This window comes from Pterocles gutturalis, unplaced genomic scaffold (genome assembly GCF_000699245.1).
Source record: "Pterocles gutturalis isolate BGI_N339 unplaced genomic scaffold, ASM69924v1 scaffold33044, whole genome shotgun sequence".
Lineage (NCBI taxonomy): Eukaryota > Metazoa > Chordata > Aves > Pterocliformes > Pteroclidae > Pterocles > Pterocles gutturalis.
This window is the reverse complement of record NW_010136824.1, coordinates 1,162-11,356: the sequence shown is the minus strand read 5'-3', so window position 1 is coordinate 11,356 and position 10,195 is coordinate 1,162. Positions and strand designations below refer to the sequence as shown.

Sequence of the window (10,195 nt, the reverse complement as noted above, 5' to 3'; positions counted from 1 at the left end):
AAAGGTTACAAATCTATTTTAATTATGAAATACTTAAAATTGAACCCCATGGAAAAGGAGATCTAGAAAAATTCCCCCACATCTGCTCTTTTATCACGACATTTACTTCTAGCCTTTGTCCGAGCCTTGAATGCTGCAGAGTTGTACAAGTGCTACAAAATAAAAGGAGAAATTAATCACAGATGTTCAAAACATTGATATCCTTTTAGAGATTTTTTTTCATGTTAAGAAACAGCTGAAAATATATTTTTATTAATCTTTGAAGCAAATTGGTAGGCCTTCTGAAATTTATAGTATATCATTTTTGCAACAACATCTGACTCATTTAAATATATATACACATTTACAAGGAACTTGGGACTGTGTAAGAGAGGCAGAGCTAGGAGCAATTCTGGACGCCCATCAGTCTTGAACATCATTCAGATGCAATGCAGATTAAGTTTGCCCCCTGGATTAAACTTGGTAGCACCAAGTTCCACAAATTGTTCGTGCATGTGATGAGTACATTCACAACCAAAAGAACACCACCATTCTCCTAGTGTCCGTTTCACACTGGAGAGTTCAGGATACTGTCTTTAAACAGACTCGGTTTCTATGGTTTCCTGTAGGTCCCTACCCAAAACCCCAGGGCTCTCCTAAGAGCCCAAGTTTTACATGTATAGAGCATGAATCTGGTATGAATCAGCAACAAAGTTAACCTTCAGACCTCCTTGGGAGAAAAGCAGTAGCAGACACATGCCCAGTGGAAAATCTAAAATATGAGCTCAAAGACACACACAAGCAAGGTCTGAGTTCATTCAGGACAATACAGGGCACCATTAGAACTAAAGTGACAAGTTTAAAAATGACAGCTTCTAAAGTGCACGTCCGGAATACCATTTAATTCAGGAGAAATATTAGTGTATGAAGTAAAGAGAATACATTAAGGTGCAATAACCTACCCTTTCAAAACGGGATATCTTCATTGTTTTAAGAGTTGCAGCATCTAGCATTACTGGTGGACCAAGCTCAAACACATTCCGAAGAAAGTCATTTGACTAAACAAGAAACACAACAAATGACCAGTTTCTCCTCTCATTATCAGCTCTCCAAAGATAACCACTGTTAAATACCAAGTATTCCAGTAAGAAATAGCAGCAATTTGACTCAAATCTTAGTATCTTTCACAATTAAGCCAGGGAACACGTCTTCCTTTAATCAAAATAAGGCTAAGAAGTAGAACTGTCCTCTTGAGAAGACAGACAGCTTCCTCTGCCCTTGATCTTTTTGTCCCAGTAAATTAGACACTGTTGTGTTACATCCTCTACAGAGATTAGGCAGCTGGACACAGATCTGTATGGTTTCACTGCACACCAATATATGGCTGTAAAAGTAGTATTTGAAAAAAAAATCTGAAAGAGCTGCTACATGCCTGGAGATCCCTTAGTCATGTAGAAATGCAATTGATACTGGACTCAAGATTTTAACTCCATGATTCTGATAGCAATTTGGGAGCATATACGTCTAAGCCACAGTTCCTGCTTCTGCTATATATCTAAACAGATGACTAGTGAACAAGCAGTTCCTAGAACAGAGATAAGGACTTATCCCTTCCCTTCTGGCATGCTGTCATCATTGGGCTGCAAGTTGTGTGGGTTTTGTATTTTTTTTTGTTTTGTTTTGTTTTTTTTACTAAAACTTTGCATTCCTTTTTATAGGCTTGAAGAGGAAAGGTAGACGCATGCAGCTTTATAGCAGCCAGATGACTATCCAACTCTGCTGTAAGAGAGCATAAGGATTCAGGAAAAACTCTAAAGCTAAGAAGATATTCAGCTTGAATCTCTTACTTCTTGGAGAAGTCTTCTAATTGTTAACCAAGCACACCCAGGCTACAACTCAGGAACAGCTCACCCAGACAGTTCTAGCTCACTGTGGTTCATTTGTAAGTGCTGCATTTTCACACTTCTAGTGCAAAGCCCATCATTTCACCAAGTTCTACTCATGATTTTGTAATTCAGACTGAGTTACTACAAGGAAGCCTGACAGGGAACAACAGTCTGAGCATGTATCAAACAGCAGCTCACCTGCAAATGGTATTGCATCCCTGACCCCAGAAGCTCCTTGAAGGTATCGTAAGTTTGTTTTTTAACCCAGCAGTCAATATACATGCGCTCAGGTCCAAACTTAACCATCTCTGTAGGAAAATCACGCTCCTACCCAAAAGTAAAGGGAACAACACATATAATTTTAATGTAAACAGTCTTTTGTATTAGGAACTGTACATATCTCAATGAACTTTATTTTCATTAATAAATTTGGCACACCAAAAACCTTCCAAATAATATGCATATACTAAATACTGTATTTTCATAAACTTTCATAAACTGATGCAGTTTCATTAACTAATGCATAACTGAAGTTAAATCTCATTTAAGACTTGAAGCTGACATTCTTCAAGTCAGAAAGCATTAAAAAACCACATTTAATTTTCAACTTTAAAATTACTTTAAAGAATAGGACTTAATTTCCAGAAAAACATATTCTGAGTGCAGGAGTCACCTTTCATTCAGTTTTTAAGGCTCATTTAGTCCCCACATTTCAAGGGCAGCAAGCTACATTTGTGACAATGGAATGTCACAAGTGCTAATAAGTGAATCGGATTCTTCTACAGGCAAAATCTCAAAGGTGACTTCAAATCACATCAAAGCATTCTCTTTAGCTTCCAAGATGTTTAACTGTTCTGAATGTCAACAAATATTAGGTTGGTCTTACCCATACAACAATGTAAAAAGAAGTTCTCTGACAAGTAAAACATGTAGTTTGAGAGGCATAAGATAACAATCAATCGAAGTGATAGAAGTTTGACATTTGTCTTAGAGGCTTTACTCAGAAGTTATGTCACTAATCAAGTATATTTAGAGTCCCGCTTTGTGTATCTTTTAATCTGGATATGGAAAACCAGAAGATCGCAGCACAGAAATTAGAACAACTCTCCCCCATACACAAACACTTCTCTGGCCCCTTAGAGAGGTGCCATTTGGAAATTTCTCTTACTAAGTTGCTTTCTGTTTATTATGCCCAGAAGTTCAATAAGAGATCATAGAATGGGCTGGGTTGAAAACAACCTTAAAGATCATCTAGTTTCAACCCCCCTGCTGTGGGGCAGGGTTTGCCAACCACTAGAGCAGGCTGCCCAGGGCCCACCCAGCCTGGTCTTGAATGCCTCCAGGGATAGATTTTACAATAAATCTTTTCAGGGAATTCATTACACTAATTTGCATGCCCTACAAAGTTTTCCATGAAAAAAATCTGCTCATGGGATAAAATAAAAAGAATTAGTATTTACAGTGCAATGTTTAGCCGTCTTTAAAGAAGAGAAAATACTCTTCTATATGGAAATCAAGTTTGAAACAAAATAAATAAAGTTAGACTTGCTTTATTCGACATTTCTAAAAAAGCAGTTACATTTCAAGTTATCAAAATCTGAAGTTTAAGTCTCATTTAAAATTATTTTTCCCTGTTGCTTTCACTGAAACAGTAATTCTATTTAATAGTAAAACCATTTTAATTAAATTGCACACTACATAGTTACAATCCAGACAGTCAAAGTAAGACAAAAGGATCACCTCAACAGCTCGTAGAACATCTCTGAAGACAGATCGCTGCTTTCTTTTATCTACTTTGGCTCGGTGCTTGTTTCCATCTGTAGCCAGAGCTCTTAGTTTCTCTGTTAGAAGTTCCATATCTTCATAAAAGAAATCCTATTAAAAAAAAAGAAAAAAAATGTTTCTGCCCTCGATATCCTTCTCTTCAAATAGGAAAATGGATCTCTCCAAATTCTGACACATAGACCTCTACAACCTGTTACTTTGTTATTTAAAGAGACAGAGATGGCACTAACTTCTGTAGTTTCATTTGCAGCATTTAAACCAGCAAGAATGACATCACTGCGTCCAGTTTACCAAGTAGGACGCTATCAAACTCTATTCCAGTAGTCAGAGCCACATGAAACAGTACAGCTCCTTTAGTGTGCATATATACCTGGCAACCTGTTCTGCTCCATAATTCCAAGGGACTCACTTTTCCCTGGCTGCCGCTCTTGTCGACAAGCTGAGGGCACTTTCAGGTTACTAGCACAGAATTCATGCTGCTGGAGATGGATCATGAGACACCATTAGACTAACAGGAAGTATTATCTAGTCAAGTTTTGTATGGGATGGAAAATTAGAAGAAGAAAATGCTTTACAGAAGACCCACTCAAGTAAAATTTAATGCACGATTGTTTAACAGGAGATATCTTCTCCCCTCCATTTACTGATTCAATGCTAGTTTACCTGGATTAGTAAACCACTTATGCAAAACCAAGTAACTTATCTGAATGTTTTGTCATGTCAACTGACTAGGCTGAGTTTACTGTGTGCTCTTTGAAACAAACTGGTCAAAGGCAAAACACAGTAAGCATTTTTTATCTGCACCAACTGTTAAGGATCCAAAGAGAATCATTTGTAATGATTAAAGGTGCATTTCATCAATGGAATGGAAGAAGTTTTTTTGTGAATGTAGTCTCATCTGTTAATGCATTTTAAGATTTTAATTACTTGCACTCAGTTTGATCAAATAAAGGATCAAGTTGCAGTCTCATTTTCTTTTCTTTCAAAGTTAGTTTCCATTGCCAAGAGACTCAAATCCCTACTGTTTGCAATTATACAGAAGTCTCAGCAAATTGCTTCAGGTTATGCAGTGTTAGTGTGTCGTGTCCTGACTCAACTGGAGTTATCCTTTCACTTTGGACAGTGTTCTGGCAAAGCACAGCAGCCTTGATTGAGCTAGAAGCCATTCAGGCAGCTCTCCCAAACTGTGCCACAGGTAAGTGGAGACTGTTTCCTTCAGTGCTGTCAAGAAAACAGTTCAGAAATTAATAAGGCATACTGAACAATGTAAAGGCAAGTTTAGCTGTGTATGAGGTAATACCGAGAAGCCTGCACCTCATCCAACTCAAAAGCAAAACCCCAAGAAATCTCACCAAATGTAGCAGTACTGGTATCTGTGCAAAATTTGTACAAATCCTTTCAAAAATCACTCCCCTTAAATTGACTGACTAGTCCCCAACTGAGTAAAATAGTCACAAACTACATGAAACCATCATGCAATACTATTTTTCTCTAGGTACCTAAATAAGGATACTGAAAAAACAATACTAAAAGTCCACATGGTTTCTACTGAAGGATAGATTTTCAGCTGTGAGAGCAGAATTGTGCAGGTTGGGAATCACTGGAACGTGTCTGCAGAAAACTAAGTACCTAACAAGTGTTCCCACTACAGTAAACAAGTGTTTTATGCTGGAATACCTCTAGGGATTTTGGGTGGCGTTTTGTTTTGTTTTGGTTTTTTAATAGTTTGGTTCTTTTGTTTGTTTTGGGTTTTGCAGGTTTTTTTTTTAAGCTGGTGTTGGATTTAGATTTTAAAGCTTGCGCACTACATTTCTAGTTACTCTTACATACCGTTTGATGTGTTTTGTTGTACTGGTCCTGTTACGCAATATGGAAATTTGTGTCAAAATGATAGCTAGATTGCTGTGATTCATTGCTATACCCAATTAGATTGGGACAGACTCACTACAAAGAACATAACCCAGTGAATTATCTGCCACTTGTTGAGATCTGGGGTGCTATGCAACATGTTAAATGATTTGTCTTGTCATCAACCCAATGCAAGAAAATTTAGCTGCTGACATCTACTTACAGCATCTGTTTCACGTGCCAGTTCAAACAGAAGGGCTAGTGTTTCTCCAGCAGCTATTCTCATGTTGAGATCATCACAAGACAGCAGACTTGGAAGTTTATGCAAGTGCCTAAGGAGTAAGTCACATTTCATTAATATGTAAATTTTGTTGACACTTCTTCATTGCATATAAAAACCGTCATTACAAATTTTGTTTTCTAACAAAGATACTCACATTTCAATTTTCTTCTTCACTTCATTCATTGGACAAATGGTCAACAACAGTGTCCATGCCAAGAGAGCACTGATGTGAAGCACAGTACTATGAGTACTTGATACACCATTAGTGTCTCTATCCCGCTGATAGGCCTTTGTGAAGATGTTTTCCAGGCACTCCATAGTAGAATACAGTTCCTGATCAGGGGAAAAAAGATAATGGGAGTGGCTTAAGAGTCACATATTTTCCTATTATCATTTTATATATTAAAAAAGTATTATTTATCCTCACCGTAATGTCATCAGTGACAATGAAACAGCAAATCCCTAAGCAGGTTGCACACTAGACACAAAAGAAAAAAGTGTCAGTATTTGACATTAATGTTACTGTTACTTTGACCCTTGAAATTTAACATCTGGCATAATGGAAACTTGAGATTAAGACCTTAGCAGAGTATAAATCTTCAATACTGTTTAATTCAGATACTTTGTAATAGTTAGCTCTCAGTTTCTGTTTACTCTCAGAATTATTTTACAACATACGCTACTCACAAGCCTTCACTTTTCATGCTGTACTATTTAATATAGCTTACAAAGACCTTCCAAAAAGCTACATGTAGCCCTTCTTTCACACAATTATTTTAAATCCCATTAGGATTCATTAGCAGAAAATATGCTGATAAACAGTAATGGACATATGATATTTATTCACAGCTGGGGGAAATACTTTCCCCTCTGCCCACCATTACAATTAAGTTGTATGAAAACACTGGACTTCCAAAAGCCCTTCCCAGAACTTTCCAACTCTTGCTGCAAGGCCCTATACATCTCTTTCCTATGCCCCATATTCTACACCATCTACTCTTACAAACAGGAAGAAAATAAAAGTTTGAAAGCGACGGTAGCACTAACCACACAGGACTCGAAACTACACTTAAAACATGACAAGCTTTAATAGCTTTTGTTTGTAGGAATAAGTGCTGCTGAACTAATACTACCTCCTCTTCCAGCTGACAGTATGTGCTGTAACACAGCTTGAGTACAACAGAAGTAGTCAGCTGTGTAATGATAAGTTGGAGAATATTAGTTAAAAATCTGAAGTTTTTTTTTCAAACTGGCAAGAGCTTTAGACTTTCTGCAGCCAATATTTCAAGTGTAATACCGATGTATAGGTGAGATGACTGGTCAAAAAACTTAAACTTTTGGTAGTACAAACGTATAATGCAGTTCAAGATCTGCTATACGTAATTAGATCTGCTGTTAAAGAAGTTAAAATCCATACAGGAAGGATACATCAGTGGGAAAACTTCCATTGTTTTCTACAGGATTTCAACAGCAGCTCTCAGAACTGCAGTAAGGAGACTGCAACACAGGAAGTTAAGAGAACCAACAAAGTATTAGATGTAACAGCTCTTTAAGGAAGTTCCTAGGTTGAAGAAGAGAATGACCTTCAGCCTTTCGGTGGAACTTTTTAAGCCAGTGAAAACTGCTATGCATCATTCAAAGCATACATCAACATTCTGAGTTCACACGGGTGTAGTAACCTTTGGTTCTGGATTACACAATAGTGAGCTGGTCAAAAACTGCCCTCCGTCCCTGCCTGGCAAATAAACATTTTATACTTACAGCCTGTCTGGCTTGGATACTGGCTGTTCCATCACACACAATCTTCTTCAGAACTGGACCAAGGGTCTTAAAAATCTCTTCACTCTCAATTCCTGACCCCATCTGCACACACAGAAGACATGCCAGTCCGGCAGCTGCACACTGTTCCTCGCTTTTACCTAGAGATTAACACACTATGATGAAAATCACCTTGTGCGTTGCTTCCTTCCTTTAACGCTTTAAAGATAATAGTCTGAAAACTTGCAAGTGGAAATCCAGAAACCAATAAGCAGAAGAACATTTCAGTTAATTTCTAGGTCAGTTAAAATATGACATCTAGATTTAAAAAATGAATGTTACTTACGTAACTAAATTATAAAGCACTCTATACAAAGTACTAGAGAAGTCTCAGAGTCTTAATTCTTTTTAAACAATGAGCTATTTCATAGGGATTATTGCTTTCTAATAGCAAGCATGTTCATTACCTTTCTTTATGCAGCGTTCAATGCTATCAGTTAGTGTCATTCTCCTTTCCATGACAAATTCATATAGTATTTTAGAAGAAAATGCACTTTTCAGACTTTCAAGAGCTGCTTGTCTTGCCTTTGCACTGTTAGAAGAGAGAAGGAAGACCTCCTGAAATCAGCATGCAGTTAAAGCTCAGCATTTGTTTTTATGGTAGTTCATATTTCTCTGCACTCAATAGAAGAGTAACACACAGAAGTACCATGAAGGATGAAATGCTACAAATTGCCTCCTTCCTCAAGGACAAAGCAACTTAGGTTAGAGACAGAGTTCAAAATAGTACACCAGGCTAGAAATAAAGTCATAGAATCATAGAACCATAAAATGGGTTGGGTTGGAAAGAACCTTACAGATCATCTAGATCCAACCCCTCTGCCATGGGCAGGGACACCTTCCACTAGAGCAGGTTGCTCAAAGCCTCATCTAGCCTGGCCTGGAACAATTCCAGGGATGAGGCATCCACAACTTCCCTGGGCAACCTGTTCCAGTGCCTCACCACCCTCATAGTAAAAAATTTCCAATATCTAGTCTAAATCTGCCCTGTTTGCAATTTAAATGCAGTCACTCTACTTCAAGCTATTAAGAAAGTCTAACTCGCACTTTCCCTAAAACTTGACGGAGGAAAAAAGGTCTTTTCAGATCCAGAAGAAAAGCAAGTCCTTCCCAGCATGAAATAATTGTAATTGCAGTAAGTACACTAAAAGGTTTGATGTGTGTTTCTCTTATTATATCAGAGGAAGTCAGCAAACAATGTATGAATGCGTTTCTTCAAAGCATACTATACCTCTTGTCCAATGTAAGATCAATAAATCCCTTCAATTTGTATTCTAAGTCTTCTTGAGTGGCTTCTTCATCAACTTCAGGCCCTAATCCAGAAGAAATAATTTAGTCCTACTGATACACATTTTATTAGCACAGTAGTAGCTAACACTTAATGGCTTTAATACTAAGAAGAAAGTAGTTTAACAGAGACAATAGCTACAGAATTCTTCAATGTTACAGCAACAGAATGGTGTTAAGCCTATTACATCAAACTGCCCCTTCATTCATACATTTGTGGTCTATACATGTCTCTATACCTGCTTCTTACATATGCCAAGAGTGAACAAGGGAGCTGATCAGGTCTTACATAAATTTGCTACAACTGATGCCCATCAGCCTATCCTGTCAGCAACATATTTCCATCCAGTCCACTACATCTGCCCCTGAAGTACAGCAGGGTGTTCACTGTTGATGCAGTGAGTACTGTCAAAGCAGCCTGTCCTACCTGGCAGAGATTGTAGAGGTGACCAAGCACAAATCTAGTTCAAAACAGGCAAATTTGACTCTTTCCAGCTTAAACTCTTCTGCAGTTCTTACACTTGAACTATGTGTTATAAAAATTATGTTTCATGATGTACCTTAAAATTCTTAGTGTCTCCACAAGTTAGCATTGTATAATTCTAATAGAAAAAAAGTCTAATGCTTCATGAGAGGCTGACGAAACCTGCAGTATATTCTTACAAAACAAAAATGATAGTCACTAGATTAACAATCACATAGTGTTTAACGGAATATCATTATTTTGCTACTGCTACTTAAAGTCTAGTACTTAAATTCCTAAGTCAAGTCAGGTTTTATGTTTTTAAAAAGATGAAAAGATATAAAGAAATAAAGAATATACCATCCTCAGTGAAGCTAGCAGGATCACTGAAGCCACTGCAGTGGCTCATAGTTTCAATTGAAGCATCTTCATCACTAAAAGGCTGCACACTTCTGGACTGACCACCTTAAGGAAAGACAAAAACAACAGTTTGGTCATTCTTCCTAAGGAAAAGGAAGATCTGAACACCAAAAGTAGAATTCAACCCTCCCAACAGATTCATTCTCCCTGACCCAGGCACAGAAAACACATTTCCTGCCTCTGCTGGCTCCCTTCCTCCCACCTGTTCTAAAAACTGTTTCTGTTCTGGAAGATTGTTTGCAAATGGTGGGGAAGAGCCCACCTGGTTTTCAAAGTATTGGTAGAATTCCTAACTCTAGATTCAGATCTTTCTACAATCAACTTCAAGCTAATGCAATTTCCTGTGACTGTGCTTCAAAAATAGCTCTATATTAATTTAACCATTAGGATAACCTACCTAAAAAAACTGCCATACAATATTTATTT

The 10,195-nt window shown here is 37.5% G+C and overlaps 1 protein-coding gene across 1 annotated transcript; it reads right to left on the bottom strand.

Annotated features, from left to right (window-relative positions):
* Positions 1 to 9,809, bottom strand: IFRD1 (interferon-related developmental regulator 1). Its single transcript, XM_010082448.1, has 11 exons — positions 9,710 to 9,809; positions 8,831 to 8,912; positions 8,007 to 8,131; positions 7,543 to 7,700; positions 6,209 to 6,259; positions 5,936 to 6,114; positions 5,722 to 5,830; positions 3,606 to 3,740; positions 2,064 to 2,192; positions 942 to 1,037; positions 1 to 152 (listed from the first exon to the last, which is right to left on the bottom strand). Exons 1-11 carry the CDS (start codon positions 9,756 to 9,758, stop codon positions 63 to 65), a joined length of 1,203 nt encoding a protein of 400 aa, XP_010080750.1. The 5' UTR covers positions 9,759 to 9,809; the 3' UTR covers positions 1 to 62.
* Positions 9,810 to 10,195: the final 386 nt, after the last annotated feature.

Bases quoted from the DNA above. Each gene is read 5' to 3' on its own strand.
- IFRD1 (XM_010082448.1), bottom strand. From the start codon at position 9,758: ATGAGCCACTGCAGTGGCTTCAGTGATCCTGCTAGCTTCACTGAGGAT. The intron at 6,260-7,542 runs GTAAGTATAAAA...TTTTGTGTCTAG, and splicing joins GTATCCAAGCCAGACAGGCT to TGTGCAACCTGCTTAGGGAT. The intron at 5,831-5,935 runs GTGAGTATCTTT...CTTACTCCTTAG, and splicing joins GTGAAGAAGAAAATTGAAAT to GCACTTGCATAAACTTCCAA.